At 39.6% G+C, this 20,208-nt stretch overlaps 1 protein-coding gene across 1 annotated transcript in view; it reads right to left on the reverse strand.

Annotated features, from left to right (window-relative positions):
• Positions 1-20,208, reverse strand: part of LOC140733433 (CUB and sushi domain-containing protein 1-like) — a 2,013,313-nt gene that overhangs the window by 59,713 nt on the left and 1,933,392 nt on the right. The window contains exons 57-59 of the mRNA XM_073056756.1: positions 19,340-19,522; positions 14,714-14,890; positions 10,923-11,102 (exon numbers count right to left, since the gene is read on the reverse strand). Coding sequence (XP_072912857.1) covers positions 10,923-11,102; positions 14,714-14,890; positions 19,340-19,522 — 540 coding nt within the window. The remainder of the gene's footprint in view (positions 1-10,922; positions 11,103-14,713; positions 14,891-19,339; positions 19,523-20,208) is intronic.

Consider the following 20,208-nt stretch of genomic DNA (forward strand, 5'->3'; position numbering starts at 1 on the left):
ATGAGCAAACAATTGTTCTTGGGCAAGTTAAATTTCCAACCAATATTCATTTGTCAGCTCGCTGTCATAAATGGGAGCCAGTGTTCTGTTTTAATGTAACTGACAAGTAATAATCAGTTTGAAGTTAAAAGGACAGTTTTACAAACAAGCACTATCTTTAGAGCTACAGACTTGCTGGTCCACTGCACCTGGGTTAATTGTTCAAGGGGTGCATTATAAAACAATGGGTTATGTTAATTGGGGTTGTTTCAAATTAGGCAATGTTGGCTAAGTCATTTAGTTCAAGGAAGGTTGTAGACCAGATTGATATTGTCATTTTTTCATATCAGATGGCTGATGAGTTAATAGTTGGAAGGGAGTCAGCTTCACAGCATTAATTGTGGGTAACTGGGATCTCTGTTTCTTAGAAGTTTTAGAAGCTTAAAGATATGTATCTGAGAAATATCACGTGTGTGAAGTCAGCCATGTGGCAAAGAAACAACATAAATGTAGAGAACAGTCAGGCTAGTGAGGAATGCTCTATGAATATCAGAAGAATGACACAATAAGAATGGAATGAGCTGGAATCAATTTCTTTGCCTTCCATTTCTGCAACAGATGATTTGTTCATCTGTGTCTCATGGGTATATCTTTTTAGCTTAAAGGATTTGCACTTATGTTTTTGAAATCCTTTGTGCTTTAGAAATGGTTTGTAATTTGGAAATCTTTTACAAGATAGATATTCTCTGTGAGTTTTAAATGTGTTTTAAAAATGAATTAACTGTGTTTAAACTGTTAGATGGAAGTATCTCCTCCTCAGTGGGAAGCAGGGACCTACCACTCAAATAATGGTTATTAGCAGTTAAACTCACTGTGGAGAATAAGCAGGGAAGTGAACTAGTCTTTGAAGATTTGGTAATTTCAGTATAACCTCCCTTTAGTGAGGTTACCCATGGCTATTTATATCCAATAGAGCTTAAAGTATTCATTTGAGTTCAGAACTTCACGGTCAGGATACTCAACACTATCACAGTACTCATCAATGCTACTTGTGAGATGCTTCACTGGTAAACTGCAGCCATAGAACCTGCATGAAGATCCTTTATCTTTATATTTTATTTAGTGATACAGCATGGTAACAGACCCTCCCTCCCAACAAGCCCACACCACCCAATTACACCCAAATGACCAAATAACCGACTAACCCATACACCTTTGGAATGTGGGAGGGAATTGGAGCACCCGGAGGAAACCCACACAGTCACAGAGAGAACGTACAAACTCCTCACAGACAGCGGTGGAATTGCAACAGGGTCGCTGGCACTGTAAAGTGTTACACTAAACTTTATGCTACTCTGCCATCCTAATATTCTTCTCAATATTCAAAATCTTTTTTAATCTTATTATCCAGCATAAAATATCTAATTTCTACAAGCAACTCTAAAGTTATTTGTGATGGTGATTATACAAGAACATGTTAAATTTCTGCGGTGCTTTTGTTCCAGAATATTCTGTGCAAATTGTATTTGGAGCATCATAGAATCATGACAGCACAGGAATAGGCCCTTCAACCCACCTAGTCCATGCCGAATGGTCATTATACTGTTACCATAGTAATAACCAAAGCACTATAACAACATGTATTTGATTATACTAAACATCTTAATTTAGTTGACCTGAACTTTGATTATATTTGCTGTTGGTTCCATATTGGACTACAACGGTGGTCTTCTTTGCACATCAGCTTATCTCTGACTTCCTCACATTGTATGAGAGATGTCAGAGATGAAATAAAGGATCTGATCCCTCACGTCACAACTGGACGCAGCACCAAATGTTAGAATATCTTCAGCTACAGGACTGAATCGTCCACCAGGCATAGCTGCTGTGCATGGGAGTGCCACACCCATCTGAAGATGGGTGTGTTCACTTTGCAGGCAGCAAGGTAATGTAATGGTTAACAAAACACTTTACAGTGTCAGTGATCAGAGTTCAAACAATGCACTTCACTGTATATTTTGTTGCTTTGAAGTACATTTGACAAATAAAGCTCATCTAATCTTTGATTAGAAAGGAGGATACAGGGAAGCTTCAGTCCTGATGAATGGTCTCAGCCCAAAATATTGACTGTTTATTCCTTTCTATAGATGCTGCCTTACCTGCTGTTTTCCTTCAGCATTCTGTGTTCATTACTCAGGATTTCCAGCATCTGCGGAATCTCTAGTGGTACTAGTAAACTTATTATACAGGTACACATAAACACTCTCCCACATTCAATTATTCTTATTGAAAATGTCCTGCTTCCTGTCTGACTGCTCACTGTGTGTGTTCCATTCATCACCATTCAGACAAGTCATCTGTGTTAGGAATCACTCACCTCTGCTAAGTGGCTGAAATTATCTCATTTCTCTTCAAATGCACTTTTCAATGACAGCTTCCATCCTACTATTATCAGACTCTTGAACAGACCTCTCATACTCCAAAAGGTGAATCTCTCTCTCTCTCTCAAACTACCTCATTGCAGCCCTTGTACCTTATTTATAACTATAACACTTCATTCTGTTTTATGTTTTCTTTAACACTCACTATCTTGACGTATTTGTGTATGAATGATCTGACTGAATAACACACAAACAAGAGCTTTTCATAGTACATGTGACAATAATAAACCAATACCAAAGCCAAGTATTAAAACAGTACTATCAATCTCACATCCAAACATAAAAAGGCATATCAGCATTTCTACTTCATTAGGCGTTTGAGGAGACTTTGTCTGTAATCAAGGACCCGAACAAATTTCTATAAATGTACGGTGAAGAACATTCTGACATCACCATCTGGTATTGCACAGGACTGTAAGAGGCTGCAAGGAATTGTAGACTCAGTCAGTTCCATCATGGACGCAACAAACCCCACTATCAAGGACACATTCAAGAGGCAACATCTTTCATTAAGTAGGGTAAAAGCTTTACAATTACAAATTAAGTGCTGGGGCTTTCTCATCCAAGTACCTACCCAAACTTCATTAAATGCCTCAGTTGAACTTGTACCCACCACATATGCTGGCAACTCGTTCCACACTCACAATACCAACTGAGTGAAGACCCCTCAGATTCCCTTTATTTCACCTTTCACACTAAATCTTTGAACTCCAGTTCTAGTATAATCCAGTCTGAAGGGGAAAAAAGGCTGCTTGCATTCACCCCTGCTATACCATTCATAAGATTATAAAGACCATAAGATATAGGAACCAAATTAGGCCAATTAGTCAATCGAGACTGCTCCACCATTTCATCATGGCTGATCCATTTTCCTATCAGCCCCAATCTCCTGCTTTCTCCACATTTCCCTTCACGCTCTCACTAATCAAGAATCTATCAACCTCTGCCTTAAATATACTCAATGACTTAGCCTTCACAGCCGCCTGTGGCAACAAATTCCACGATTCACCACCTTCTAACTTAAGAAATTCTTTCTCATCTCCATTCTAAATGGACATCCTTCTATTCTGAAGCTGTGTCCTCTGGTCTTGGACTCCTCTCTCATAAGAAATATCCTCTTCACATCCACTCTGTTGAGTCCTTTCAACTTTCACAAACAAGAGGAAATTTGCAGATGCTGGAAATCCAAGCAACACACACAAAATGCTGGAGGAACTCAGCAGTTCAAGCAATATCTATGGAAAAGGGTGTAGTCGACGTTTTGAGCCGAGAGAAAAACTGTTGAGGATTCAGGGTTAGAAGGTGGGGAGAGGGGAGGAAGAAACACAAGGTGATAGGTGAAACCAGGAGGGGGGAGTGGTGATGTAAAGAGCAGGAAAGTTGATTGGTGTAAGTTTTACAGGGCAGGAAAAGTGGGGAACTGATAGGAGAGGACAGAAAGCCAAGGAAGAAAGAAAAGGGGGAAGAGCACCAGACAGAGATGATGGGCAGGTAAGGAGATAAGGTGGTGAGAGAGGGAAAAGGGAATGGGGAATGGTGAAGCGGTGGGGGGGGGGGGGGTGGTTGGGTATTACCAGAAGTTCAAGAAATCAATGTTCAGGCTACCAAGATGGAATATAAGGTGCTGCTCCTTCAACCTGAGTGTGGCCTCATTGCGACAGTAGAGGAAGCTATAGACTGACATGTCAGAATGGGAATGGGAAGCGGAATTAAAATGGGTGGCAACTGGGAGATCCCACTTCTTCTGCTTTCAAGAATTTAATAGGATTCAATGAGATCCCCCCTCATTTTTCTGAAGTCCAGTGAGTACGGGCCCACAGCCATCAAACACTCCTCGTATGATAAGTGTTTAATCCCGGAATCATTTTCGTAAACCTCCTTTGAACTAACAACCTTCTTTGAATGTCAGCCTATCCTTTCTGAGATAAGAGTCTCAAAACTGCTCACAATACTCCAAGTAAGGCCTCACCAGTGCTTTATAAAGCCTCAACATTACATCCTCACTTTTATGTTCTAGTCCTCTCAAAACGAATGCCAACATTGCACTTGCCTTCCTCACCACTGACTAAACCTACAAATTTACGTTCATAACAGCAGCTCCATAAAGTGCAATGGATGCTGTCTACCTCAAAATAACTCCAAGAAAATATTTAAATTTAGGACAGCCAGATCCTTGTTTGTACTCGAGCCATTCAGCTGGACTCCCTCACTCAGCACTCCCAAGGACATCCTGTTTGTAGGTCAGAGTATTGTGAGCAGTTTTAGGCCCCTTATCTAAGAAAGGATACACTGGCATTGGAGAAGGTCCATCAAAGGTTCATGCCAATGATCCTGGAAATAAAAGGAGTAACAAATGAAATACATTTGTTGTCTCTGGGTCTGTGCTTGCTGGAGTTTGGACGAATGAGGGGATGATCTCATTGAAACCCATCAAATATTGAAAGGTATAAGGACACGGAGAAGATGTCTCCTATTGTGGGGAAGTCTAGGACTAGAGGACACAGCCTCAGAATACAAAAACATCTCTTTAACAGAGATGAGGAGGAGTTTCTTTAGCCAGCAGGTGGTGAATCTGTGGAATTCATTGCAATAAATGACTGTGGAGGCCAAGTCATTGGGTACATTTAAAGTGAAGCTTGCTAAGGTTCTTGATTAGTAAGGGCATCAAGGATTAAGGGGAGAAGGCAGGAGAATGGTGCTGGTAGAGACAATAAATCAGCCATGATGGAATGGCAGAGCAGACTTGATGGGCCAAATCACCTAATTCTGCTCCTGTGTCTTAACGGTCTTATTATTAATTAATGCTATTATATTCCACAATGACCAATCTACCGTATCCTGCTTCCTGACTGGTTTGTTAATTTATTGTTAAAAAAAACCAATCCTGAATATACTCTATGAGCAGGTTCTCAAGGCTCATTAATTATCCAACTAATGTCACCTACAATTATTACAATACGTTTCTTGTAAGCCTCCATTATTTGCTGACTTAAACTCTGAACTACCATATCTCGGATGACTGGTTTCTTTTCCCAGAGGGCATGCATTTAAGCTGAGACAGAGTACGTTCAAAGGAGATATGCAGGGCAAGATTTCTTTACATAAAGAGTAATGGGTGCCTGGAATGCATTTCCGGAGTAGGAGGTGGAGGCAGATATGCTAGAGGTGCTTAAGAGGCTCTTAGAGAGGCAGATGAATGTGCAGGAATGGTGGAATATGGACATTGTATAGGCAGAAGGGATTAGTTCAGTTTAGCATTTAATAACTAGTTTAATTAGCTTAGTTCAACATCATAGGCCAAATGGCCTCATCCTGTGCTGAAGACACATACCCAGTGTTTCAGAAGCAGCCTCTCAAACCCTTTGCTGCCAGACACTTGAAAAGTTCACAACCCACGAATGCTACCAAACCATTCCTCCCATCCACTATCTACTTGTTTGTTTATTGTAACTTACTCTCAGTGGCCAGTTTATTAGATACAGGAGTGGCATACAGTGTGGTGTTCTGCTGCTGTAGCCCATCCAATTCAAGGATGAATGTGGTGACCATTCAGAGACGCTCTTCTGCACACCACCATGGTAACACATGGTTATTTATATTACTGTCATCCTCCTGTCAGCTTGAACCAATTTGGTCATCCTCCTCTGAGCTCTCATTGACAAAATGTTTTAGCCCACAGAACTGCTGCTCAATGGATTTTTTTTTTTTGCTTTTCACCCCTTTTTCTGTACAAAACGCTGGAGACTGATAACCCAGTCCTGATAAAGGGCAAAAATATCCCACCATAGATGCTGCTGGCCTGCTGGATTTCTCCAGCATTTTGTAGAGACTGTTGTGCATAAAATCCCAGGAGATCAGTAGTCTTTGAGGTACCCAAACCATCCTGTCTGACACCAACAATCATTCCATGGTCAAAGTCACCATTTTGATGCTTGGTCTGAACATCAACTGAACATCTTGATATTTTCTGCATGTTTTTATGCATTGAGTTGTTGGGACATGATTGGCTGATTGGATATTTGCAGTTACAAGCAAGTGTACTAGTGTACCTAATAAAGCGGCCACTAAGTCCATGCTGGTTGCTTTTCTGGGGCAACAGAAAGTGTACACAGAATCACTGAAGGGCAAGCTAGTGTCTGTGATACACTGAGCTGTGCCCACAACCTTCTACAGTTTTTTGTTGTCCTGGGCAGAGCAGTTGCTGTACCAACTAGTGATGTTTTCTATGGTGCATCAGTAAAAAAATTCTTAAGATTCATCAGGGACCTGCCAAATTTCCTTAGATCCATGGATTAGCATTAGGTCAGATCTTAAATTTGACTATGACTTAATATTTCCCTAATCAGTAGATGAACTGGATCTTATAGATGGTGCAGAATGAGTCTAAGGGGTCTTAACTTATCTTTGAAATGGAATGTCCTACAAGACTTATTGGAAGCATGTCCTTCCAAATTTAGAGTTTACATAAACTCTGACCCTATCACACTCTCAGGCAAGTGAACAAGAAATATTCCACCACTATGAACTAACTCAGTACTTCTGTCTTCATTTGCCAAAAGTGGTGAAGTAAAATAAAAGAATCAAATGAAGAGCACTCTGAATTTCGAAAGTATCCATTAACCAGATGCACAAATGTATCTAATAAAATTGCTACTGAGTATATTTCAACCTCCGGTTCATCATGACACATGTAAAAGGGATGATCACTTGAGCAGAGCGTGGCCAGGCTGCAGATCATTGTAGAATAGTTTCAGTTAACTGCTTTACAAAGGAATATGACAAGCAGCAAATAACTCCCTGAATTTAATAACTTACCTCTATATCTTAATGGAGAGAAGGCAGATATCATCGCCATTTTACTTAGGGGTATGTATCTCTAATATGATAGTCAAACAAACCTACCCACGGACCTTACCTGCTACATAAGTAATAACTTATTCATTGGTTTCTGGTTTATTCCATGAATACTGATTGGTCCTTACATTGTCAGTGAAATCTTTAAGTACTAATTCCACAATAACCCTGTCATATACCCAAGGACAGTCATGCTGCTGTCATCAAATCTGTAAATTTATGGCTCATCAAAGTCCTCAAATAAATGAGAATTACAAGATGCAATGTTTCTGAGGGAGCAATGGAACTCACATCTACTTACCTGCCATTATATCTCTCTCAATCCATTCCCCGTCCAGAAAACCATCTAATTGTCTCCTAAACCCATTTAAGCTGCCTGCTTGAATATCAGTTCCCTAGCAACACATTCCACAGCATTAGTATATTACAAGTGAAAAATTCTATTTGGCATCTCTCCTTGCTCTGGAACGACTAAATTTTAATTTGCTTTCCTTCGCATTTAACCTCTTTGACATGATAAGCAATGTGCAACAACCATCTCTTTCAGAATGCCAATTAGTTAACTTTGAAGTTCTTTCTCCCAAAAGTAAATAAGGCACAAGCTCTTTTATCATTTGTCACAAGTCCCTGATGTAATGTTTCACTGGCTACCACCATTAACTTCTCATTAGCTGTGAAACAGAAAATCTAGGAGAGGAAAGGAAGGTCAGCAGTTGTTTGTATCCAGGCGCATAGAACTCAAACCAGGAATGTTAGTTGACGTTGAAAAAGCCACTCATTGAGATTACATCTTGGCTTCCATTTCCCCTAGTTGATTTCTGCAAGTCAGATACTCTGCTTCACCTACAGGCATCATAGAGTCATAGAGCACAACAGCACAGAAACAGGCCCCTGAGCCCACTCAGTCTGTGCTGAACTGTTATTCTGCCTTATCCCATTAAAACACACCTGAATCACAGCTCTGCATACCCCTCTCATTCAAATACTTTTCAAAACTTCTGGTAAATATTGAAATCAAACCCTCATCTACCATTTCTGTTAGTAGCCTGTTCCACATTCTCACCATCCCTTGAGTGAAGAAAGTCCCACTCATGTTCCCATTAAATATTTCACATTTCATTCTTAACCTTTGACCTCTAGTTATAGTTTCAAACAATCTCAGTGGAAAAAGCTTGCTTGGATTTACCCTACCTATATCTTTTATCATATTGTATTCCTCTAAGCTCTCCCTCCCCTAATTCTCCTGCAACTCCAAGGAATAAAGTCCTAACCTATTCAACCTTTCCCTATAACTTGGATCCTCAAGTCCCAGCAACTTCCTTGCATATTTTCTTTGCACTCTTGCTAATTATCTTTCTTGTCGGTCAGTGACCAGAAGTGTAAATAATAGCCAATTCCAGTTAATTGGGACGCATTAGGACCGACACATTTTATCCTAATTAAGCAGCTACCCCAATTAGCAAACACGAGGAAATCTGCAGATGCTGGAAATTCAAGCAACACACACAAAATGCTGGTGGAACACAACAGGCCAGGCAGCATCTATAGGAAGAAGTATAGTCGACGTTTTGGGCGGAGACCTCGATGAAGGGTTTCGGCCCAAAATGTCGACTGTACTTCTTCCTATTGATGCTGTCTGGCCTGCTGCGTTCCACCAACATTTTGTGTGTGTTACCCCAATTAGCTGAAGTTCCATGGAAGTAATTAAAAAGTTAAACATAAGAAAAAAAGAGTACAGTAATAAATTATGTATTTTAATTAAATACAGAACAAATTAGAACTTTACCAGCAGTACTACAGCATTACAAAACTGTGAATTAGTTCCTAATAATTATCAACGGAGGAATTCATCCATTCTACACAATGAAGAAAATCACAGACAGACCCCTATTGCAGATAATATACTGTCTTCATACAAAGCTATCAGCAACTGGATCCTCCAAATCTTCATGTTCTTTGTAACATTCAAGAGGATTGTTAGTACCTTCAAATTATTCATAGTCCTAACTTGTTGAAGTAGTAAAATTGTTTCATTTACATTCCCAGCTGTTTTTGATATCTCCAAGCCTGAATTGTTGTAACTACAGTGAGTAAAACAGTTCAGAATTGTCTTATTGCTTATTTATCACCAATTATCAGTGACAAAATTCACTGCTTTTTGAACACAAACACACACTATTTAGAAACTATTTGCTCCAAGCACAGTGTAGCATCTGCCAGCCATACAAGTGCATGACTGACACTAGTTAGAACCTGTGTAGCAACAATCTCCTGACCGAAGCAAGCAGCAGAGTATCCCAAACAAATGAAGAGAATCCTGGCAATTTTTTCCAATTTGTTTTTACTTTTTTAAAGAGTTGTCCCAAATAAATGGCTGCCCTGATTAGCTGATGGCTCAATTCAACGAAATCCACTGAACTCCAAATTTGGTCTCACCAACATCTTATACAAACTATACACAACATCCGAACTCCTGAACTCAATACTCTGATTAATGAAGGCCAATGTACCAAAAGCTCTCTTTATGACCTTATCTACCTGAGACAGCACTTTAAAGGAATTATGGATCTATGTTCCCAGATCCCTCTGTTCTATTGCACTCCTCTGTGCCCTGTGTCACAGGTAGCTCACTGTGAAGGTCCTACCCTGATTTGTCCCCCCAAAGTGCAACACCTTTCATTTGCCTGCATTGAATTCAAAATGTCATTTTTCCACATATTTTTCCAGCTGATCCAGATCCCTTTGCAAGCTTTGACAGCCTTCCTCACTGTCCACTATGCCCCAATTTTGGTGACATCCGCAAACGTGCTGATCCAGTTTACCACATTATTATCCAGATGGTTGATATATAACAAACGTCAATGGACCAAGAACCAATCAGTATGGCACACCACTTGTCAGAGGCTCCAGAGAGGCAACCAACTATCATCATTCTCTGATTTCTCCCACAAAGCCTATGTCAAATCTACAAACTTAATCTTTAATGCAAAGCTACTGAACCTTCTTGCCCAGCCTCCCATGAGGGACCTTATCAAAGGCTAATATGACCCTATCTGCCTTTGACACCTCTTTCAAAGAATTATGGATTTATATTCCCAGATCCCTCTGCTCTACTGCCCTCCTCAATGCCTTAATGATCTCTATGTAAATAGTGATCAATAGATAGTTAGACAAATCAGCCTCATGCTCTGGGCAGCTTAACCTCAAAGTTAAAATTCAAAGTAAATTTATTATGGAAGTATATATATGTTACCATATACTATGCCAATGAACAATCTCTTAAAGACATTTTCAAGAAAGCAAAGAAATACAATAAAATCTATGAATAAAACTATACATAAATAAAGACTCACAAACTGGCTGCTCAAATACACCGAGATTACATGTACAATATAAATTATTGACACATATAGAACCAATGAATAGAGACTAACTAACTGTGCAGGTTAGAACATAGAACAGTGAATACTTCAGCACAGTACAGGCCCTTTGGCTCACTATGTTGTGTTGACCTTTTAACTTACTCTAAGATTAATCTAACCCTTGCCTTCTACATAACTCTCCATTATTAATCATCCATGTGCAAAGAATGCTCGTATGTTTTTCACAATGTCCATTCGTGATGGATCAGGTGATTGCTGTTCATACCTTTACAGACCGGTTTGGTCTGATTCCAAGAACCATTCTTCATGCAGCGGAGAGTGGAAGATGAAGCAGTTTCCATCCAGAAGCCTGGATTGCACTGATATGTCACTGTCTTATTATAGGTGAAGTCATTTCCCAGATGAATGCTGTTAGCTAATGCACCTGGGTCACCACAGTCAATAACTGCAATTAATCACATCAGAAAAAAAGACAAAAATTAACAAATTACAACAACAGTCTTCTTTTCCTCATTAAAGACAATATGGTTTATATTTACTGTGCAATAAAATCACAAATGTAATGCTAGTGGATTAGAAGATAATGATTTCATGATTATTGTCTCATGAACAGGCTTCTCAAATTTCTTTCAGGACCTGATAAAGGGTCTTGGCATGAAAGGTTGACTGGTTATTCCCCTCTACAGATGCTACCTGACCTGCTGAGTTCCTCCAGGCTTTTGTGTGCATTGCTCTGAGATTCTGATTATCTGTAGACTCTCTTGTGTTTACAAGTCATTCCTCTTCCCCTACCTTTTTATTCTGACCTCTAACTCCCTTCCTTTCCAGTTGTGAAGAAGGTTTTTGTTCCAAAACTTTGACCGTTTATTCCTCTCCACAGATGCTGCCTGACCTGCTGAGTTCCTCCAGCCTTTTGTGTGTATTGATCTGGATTTCCAGCATCTGCAGAATCTCTGGTGTTCAAGCATATACCAAGAGCAGCTTCTATCCCACTGTTATAAGACTATTGAATGGACTTCTTATATAATAAAGATGAATTCCTGATTTCACGCTCTACCTTACCAAAGCCTTGCACCATATTATCTACTTCTTGGTAAGAATGACACTACACTCAGAGGACACGTTATTGGATACACCTGTACTCCTGTTCATTCGTGCAAATAGCTGATCAGCCAGTGATGTGGCAACAAGTCAATGCATAAAAGCATGAAGGCATGGTCAGATGGTTCAGTTGTTGTTCAGACCAAATGTTAGATTTGTGAAGAAATGCGATCTAAGTGACTTTGACTGTGGATTGAATATTGGTTTGAGTATCGCAGGAACTGCTGATCTCCTGAGATTTTCACACACAAGAGGTTTTAGGGCTTACAGAGAATGGTGTGAAAGACAAAAAAAAATCCAGTCTGTGGCATTTCTATGGATGAAAGCACATTGTTAACGACTGAGGTCAGAGAATGGCCAGACATGTTCAAGCTGACAGGGAAGCAACAGTTACCATGCGTTACAACACTGGTATGCAGAACAGCATCTCTGAATGCACAACATGTCTCACCTTGAAGTGGATGGATTACAGCAGTAGAATACTACATTGGGTTCCACTCCTGTACCAGATCTCTAATTGTATATGTTGTATTCAGTTAATGCTTTTCCCTTTGTACTATGTCTCAACGTACTTATGTTTTGAAATGGTGTGTATGGGAGACATAGAAAACAAAGTCTTTCACTGTATCTCAGTACATGTGACAATCATAGAGTGATTAGCAGTTGTTACTATTAGTTTTAATTAAATGAGGAAAGACTGCATTCATACAATAACCACAGTGTGCAGTCAATTGTCCCTATCTACCTCCCTGCCAAGCACCCAATGGGACCAACTGACAGGATGCTTCATGCAATCTTTCATTTTGTTTGTTCTCTGGAGTCTATGCTGCAAATTAAAATCATGATTTGAGAATTCTACAACAATGTTAAAACTCCATTATGAAACACTGGTTCTGAATACAAGGGAAGCTATGAAGCAAAGTTAAGGTTACCACTTCAAACTTCCAAATAATTACAGAACAGATGATGCAAGTTTAATCCTTGTTTTTCTTGAGGGTTATATCTCACTTAATTTAAATAATATGAAACAAAGATGAATATATAATCAAAGTTCAAAGTAAATTTATTATTAAAGTACTTATGTGTCACCATATACTACCTCGAATTCATTTTCTTACAGGTATTCTCAGTAGAACAAAGAAATACAATAGAATCAGTGAAAAACAGCACACAAAGTTTGACAATCTGTGCAAGTAAAAAAAACCCAATAATAAATAAATAATTCTGAGAACACAAGTTGGACAACCCTTGAAAGTAAGTCCATAGGTTGTGAAATCAGTTCAGTGTGGACTGAGGAAACGGCTACCTGAAAACGCTTTGCTACCTTCTTTAGCCTTCTCCTGCTTTGTGGGTATCATTTATTTTAATTTTCAGAGTGCTAGGAAGCTGCTTAGAGGACCCCATGGCTGCTGATTGTTGGTACAAGGTTTGAGGAGATAGGGTATTTATAAAGCTTTGAAATTTGCATCATCTGGCCTTTCCCAATGATGAATGTAAACAAGCCATAGCCCTAACAAGCTAATTAAGGTCTGAGACCTTGGTAAAAGTTTTCTGAGAACTCAAATCTCTTGGGGTGCCCAAACTTTTGCCTGGTGCTCCTTTTCTTTTTTTTTCGCTCTAAAATTGCACAAAATAAAAAAAAAACACTAATCTTGCTTAAAATGTTAAAAAGCATGTTTCATCTTTAACTTTATGGCTTTTGGAGATCAGTTCATCTTCTACTCACTTAACTATTCACAGTAACAGAAATTTTGACCAGGGATGCCCAAACCTTTGCATTCCACTGTATGTGGAAAGTTAAAATCACCTACTATCACAGCAATGTGTTTCTTGCAACAGTCATCAATCTCACTCCAAATTTGCTCCTGTAAATCCTGCAAACTGTTAAATAGTCAATATTATACAGTAATCCCTTTAATTTGGTCATACCTTTCTTATTTCTCAGTTCCACCTATATAGCCTGACTCCACAAGCTCTACAGTTTGTCCTGACTGAGCACTGGCATGACATTTTCGTCGACTAGTCATGTCATCTCTCCATCCTTTAATTCCTCCTGTGCTATCACATCTAAATCCACGTAACCTCAGAACAATGAGCGGCCAGTCATGACTGTCCTACAACCAAATCACACTAATGGCTCCAATGTCATCATTCCACATGCTGATCCATGCCCTGAGCTCCGCTGCCTTTCCTTCAGTACACTTTGCATTGAAATATCCATTGCATTGCTCAGAACATTAGTCCCACCATGCTCAATCTTTTGCATCCTGCAGAAGGGTCTCGGCCCAAAACATAAACTGTTCTCTTTTCCATAGATTCTGCCTAGCCTGCGAGTTCCTCCAGCATTTTTTCTGTGTTGTATGTAGGCTTAACAACATCTTTCTCCACAACCTCTACTCTATCACCTCTGGTGATCTGGTTCCCATCTGCCTGCAACTCTAGTTTAAATCCCCTGTGCAGCACAAACAACCCTCTCGCTAGGACATTAGACCCCTCCAGTTCAATTGCAAACTGAACTATATCTAGGTCCATATTAATGACATACATCACATATAATATGAATTATTTTATTAATCATGTATGATATATATTTTCATATATGATGCTATTATTTTTCTGAAACATGTTCAGATACAATAATGCATAAATTTTAAAATGTACAGAATTTTATAAATATATATATAAATTTAAAATATATGCATACATTATATGTGAATATATTTCAGAAAATAATAGAAATACTTTATATAAATATGAATAATAAAATTAGTAATAAAATAATAACAACAGTATTTATTAAAAAATAAGCAAACAAATAAATAATGGTTGGAATGAGAAAAAATACACAAACTTTGATCATGCTTCTAAGTTCATGGGGATAAAAGGAGGAATGAGGTGGGATGGGAATGTGGGCATTTTTAATGTGTCTTATGCATTTTCATTTGCAGCGCCAACCTGTGCAATCAGGAGCTGATCCCGTCCACGTTCCATTCGCGGTACAGTGCCGTGTTGTGAGCCCAGATGTTTTATAACCTTCCCAGCAGACATAGGTTATGGAGCTGGAGAAGAGAATACCGTCGCTGTAAACTATTCTCGCATTTTCTGGTGTACCAGGATTCCCACATGACACAGCTACAACGGATGGAAGGAAGGTATTAGTATCCAGGCAGCAATGACATTGAGAGCACTTCAAGGTACAACCATGTCCTTTGGGAAGCTGCAACTTCAAAGATGATGCAGGTAAAACAATTTATCCTACACCTGTAGTGTTGAGAGCATCATTTAACAATTTAAAATATTGACAAAAATCTAATTTCTATTCATGAGCTGTTGGCTTCTCCATATGTTACCACCCCTCCAACAGATATTCTGAATGAACTATCCCTCAGTATGTAACTCTTCATTCATCTAATTTGAAATTCCTCCTTAGACACTTAGTGGCCACTTTATTAGGTATACCTGTACACCTGATTATTAATGGAAATATTTAATCAGCTGATCATGTCGCAGCAACTCAATGCAGAAAAGCATGCAGACATGGTCAGGAAGTTCAGTTGTTGTTCAAACTAAACATTGAAGTGGGGAAGAAATGTAATCTAAGTGACTTTGACTGTGGAATGATTGTTGGTGCCAGGCAGGGTGGTTTAAGTACCTCAGAAACTGCTGATCTCCTGGGACTTCCACATTCAACAGTCTCTTGAGTTTACAGAAGATGGTACAAAATACAAACAGACATTTGGTGAATGGCAGTTTTATGGGCAAAATCACCTTGTTAATGAGAGAGGTCAGAGGAGAATGGCTAGACTGGTTCTAGGCGACAGTAACTCAACCTTGTGTTACAACAGTGGTGTGCAGAAAAGCATCTTTAAATTCACAAGATGTAGAACCTTGAAGTGGATGGGCTACAGCAGCTGAAGACCATAAACATACAATCAATGTCCACCTCATTCGGTACATGAAGTGCGAAAAAAAATGCCACTGAGTGTATTATTGTATTTCTTTATTTTCCTGTGAGAAAATAAATCTCAGGGTAGTATATCTATTTATGACTTATGTGTACTTTGGTAATAATTTACTTTGGCTTTGACTATAGCCTTACTTTGACACTTACTCACTACATGCAACATACAGAAGGCTACTGATGCTGGTAACTGAAGCATGAATCGATCTGCTGAGAGACAGATTAGCTTTGTTTGTTACATATATATCAAGCATACAGTGGAATCTATTGTTGAATTAGAGGGCATTGAATATAAAAAAAAGGTTTTCTCTTCAGCAGCAGAGGCTGAGGGGAGGGTTGATAAAGGTTTATAAGATTATGAGTAGCACAGGTAGAACATGTGTGAACTATCTAATACCAGCAGGCTTGTATTTAAGGGTGAGAAGGGGTAATTTCAAAAGGAGTGTGAGGGGCAATTTATTTTACACAAAGAGTGGTGAATTCTGGAATGTGCTGCCTGGGGTGGTAATAGAGGCAGAAACTTTAGGGAGCTTTAAGGTATGATTAGATAGGCACTTGAATGTGAGGAAAATAGAAGGATATTGTGTAAGAAGAAGAGATTAGTTTAGTTGGCCATTCGATTACTAATTTAATTGGTTCGGCACAATGTTGTGGGCCGAAGGGTCTGTTCCCGTGCTGTAGTGTTCTGTGTTCTATGTCTGCATTAAATAAAATCAGCAATGATTGTGCTGAGCAGCTGAAGAGTTGCTATGTTTCTACAACCAACACAGTATGCCCACAAATCACTAATTCGAACCCGTCCGTCTGCTGCAGGAAATCAGCAGGTCCGGCAAGCAGCTGGAACGTTGGTTTGGGGGGTGGGGGGGGGGGAGGAATTGTCGGTGTTAGAGATCAAAATCCACCATGTTGAGTTGCTACAGATTTCAGCACCTGTTGCCTTTTTAAAAACATATTCATTTACGGGATGTGGGCATTGTCAGCTAAGCCAGCATTTATTGGGGAGGTGATGATGAGCTGCCCTCTTGAACTGGTGCAGTCCCTGAGGTGAAGATACACCCACCGTGCTGTTGGGGAGTGAATTCCATGATTTTGACCCAGCTACATTGGCTGAAGAACTTGTTTGTCCTAAATCAGAATAACTACACATATCGGGGTGAAAAGGCCAAATTGTTCTATTTGCAACTCTGTTCCAGTCACATCGATGCTTAACTATGCTCCTCATCCAGAGCCAGCCATGCCTTATGAGTAATACAAACAAAATGCCAGGGAACTCAGCACGTCAGGCAGCATCTATGGAGAAGAAAGAACAGCCGATGCTTCAGGCCGAGATCCTTCAAGTCTGGAAAGGGAGGGGGAAGAATCCAGAATTAAAACTTGGGGGTAGGGGAAGGTGTATGTTAGATGTTGACAGGCTGGGAGGTTATAGGTAGAAAATCTGAAAAGAGAGGACAGTGGACCATGGGAGAAGGGGAAGGAGGAGAAGCACCAGGGAGGCTATAGACAGGTGGGGAGAAGAGGTAAGGAGGGCAGAGTTTGGAATTGAATAAGAGGGAATGGGAGGAGGCAAATTACTGGGTTGGTGAAATCTATGTTCATTCCATCAGGTTGGAGGCTACTTAAACAGAATATGAATGGTTGCACCTCCAACCCGAGAATGCCTTATGAGCTCTCTCTTCAGCAAGCATCAATTCATCTTCTATTCACTTGGATCTTATTTAATGGAGCAAGGATAGAACACTACAGAAAAGAACCAGATCCTTCAGCCCATCTCGCCCAAGCCGATCTATTATTCTGTCTCGTGCCATCAACCTGCACCTGCAACATAACCCTCCATGTCCCTCCCATCTATGTACCCATTCAAACTTCTCTTAGATGTTGAAATTGAAACTGCATCCAACAGCTACACTGGCAGCTCATTCCACACTCGCACTACCCTCTGTGAAAAATCACTCCCTCATGTTCCACTTAAGCATTTCACCTTTCACCCTTAAATCATGACCTCTAGTTCTGGTCTCACCTAATCTCAGTGGAAAAAGCCTGCTTGCATTTACCCTATCTATACCCTTCATCATTTTGTATCCCTCTTCTTTAAAAATCTTCAGTGACAATTTACATGGTGATTTTGACAAACAGCCACTTCCACACATCAGCAGGATCAAGAAGGTCTGTGATTTGATTTTGAATCTTTAATAATCTCAAACTACAAACAACCTCAAACTTTCATAATCCAGAGGTCTATGATACAAAACAATCCCAGATGGAACCATGGAAGTATACAGCACAGAAATAGTCTCTTTGGCCCATCAGGTCAATGTGGAAGAAGATTGCCATCTCATCTTAGATTACCATCCTCACATTTAACCACATTTTGTTCACATCCCTCTAAACCTGTCCTATCCATGTACCTTTCCAATCATCTTTTAAATTTTATTAATGTACTGTCTTGAAAACTTCCTCTGGCTGTTCATACCATAAACTGGTCACCCAACTCTGACCAGGTATGACCAATACAAAGGCTTAAAGGAAGAAGGTTAGAAAAGGATAACATAGTAACATACTGAGTGGTTGGTGCATCACTTTACAGTGCCAGTTTTCACCAGTCGGGGGTTCAATTCTTGCTTCTGCCTGCTCCTATTCCTTATGTTCTTATCAACTTGTATATTCTCCCTGAAACCATGTGGGTTTCCTCTGGGTGCTCGGTTTGATCCCATATTCCAAAGACGTACAGGCGGGTTAGTGAGTTGTGGGCAAGCCATTTACTGATTTCAAGATACAGCACGGAGCAGGCCCTTCCAGCCCAGCTGCCCACCTATTTAACTCTAGCCTGATGTTGTACTCTAGCCCCCATATATCATGGACTGTGTTGACTGTTGATGTAAATGACATTTCACTGTATGTTTTGATGTACAAGTGGGAAATAAAGCTGTTCTTAAAAAGAAGCAGTGACATTTCACATCAGCAGTATTACTGATCCAAAGCCTATTTAAAATCTGTGCCAGTCCAATTGAAACTAAAATATATGTATGGGTAGGGTTAGTGAGTTGTGGGTATACTATGTTGGCCACTGAAGCATGGCAACTTTTGCAGGCTGCCTAGCATAATCCTTGCTGATTTGATTTGATGCCAACTATACATTTCACTGTATGTCTCAATGTATATGTGATGAATAAAGATAATCTTTCTAAATCATCTTCTGAACACAGTATGCAAGTGTTGTGTAATAGTAATGTGCAAGTTGTAAATATTTTAAAATGTTCCTAATGTCTGTATTAACTATGCATGTAAATGAATCCTTATGCAAATAATTTTCCATGAAATACAAGTAGCTGATTTTGTGGACATTTGTTCAGTGGAGTCAGTTGTGTAATGGCCAATGACCCTGTTCCTAAAGATTAAAAAAATGTTAAAGATTAAAGATTAGCTTTATTTGTCACATGTACATCAACACATGTGCCACATTTGCTCTTAAGGTCTGCTCTCTAATCCAGGCAATATCCTGGTACATCTCCTCTGCACCGTCTCTAAAGCTTTCACATCCTACCCACAAAGTTTTCCTTTGTTTTTGTTGATGATCTTGGGTTTAATTATTTTTTATTCATTTGTCTTACCACAATGCTTACCTTCACACACTGGTTGAACTCCTGACCAGGATCCATCTGGTTTACAGGATCGTTCCGAAGATCCTCTTAGTATATAACCAGCTTCACAGTTAAAGCGCAGGAGACTCCTTATCTTGAACTCATCACCTAGTCTTGAACCATGAACTGGGATGCCAGGATCTCCACATAAACCAGCACTATCACCTATAAGGAAGCACAGATGGACACATTATTCAAACCAACATGCATTTGACTGACACTTTAATTTGACCATGGCCAAGATTCAAGGTGACAGCTTCTGTTGACCAGTGTATTCAAACATGGTACAGAAACATAACGCTTTGTGATGCCAGCAACTTGGGTTCAATTCCTGCTTCAGTCAGTAAGGAGTTTGCACATTCTCCTCATGACCACATGGGCTTCCTTCCGTGCTCCAGTATCCTTCCACATTCTAAAAATATATGGGTTAATTAGACACACCTGGTTAATAAGTTGGCACAGTCTCAATGGGCTGAAAGCACCTGTTACTGTGCTGTATCTCTAAATAAATAAATAAATAAAAATAAACATGTTTCAAAGGCAAGATGTAACTAAAGAAGTGCACTTTTAATAACTACTTTGAGTGCAGTCAAATGCAATAAGGAATGTTAAATTAGTCACAACATTCTGGAAAAGTCCAAAAGCCGGAAGATTGAAAATCAAAAGCAGAAAATAAATGCTGGAAATACTCAGCAGATCAGGCAGCATCTGTGGGAGGAGAAACGGTTAACATTGCAGGTCCCAGACCTTTTGTCAAATCACTGAAAGGGACAGAAACAAGATAGTTTTCATTTGGGGGGGAAGTTGGGAGAGGGTAGGTTAGAACAGAGGAAGTATCACTTATAGGGTGA

The sequence above is a fragment of the Hemitrygon akajei genome, chromosome 9 (genome assembly GCF_048418815.1).
Source record: "Hemitrygon akajei chromosome 9, sHemAka1.3, whole genome shotgun sequence".
NCBI classification, from domain to species: domain Eukaryota; kingdom Metazoa; phylum Chordata; class Chondrichthyes; order Myliobatiformes; family Dasyatidae; genus Hemitrygon; species Hemitrygon akajei.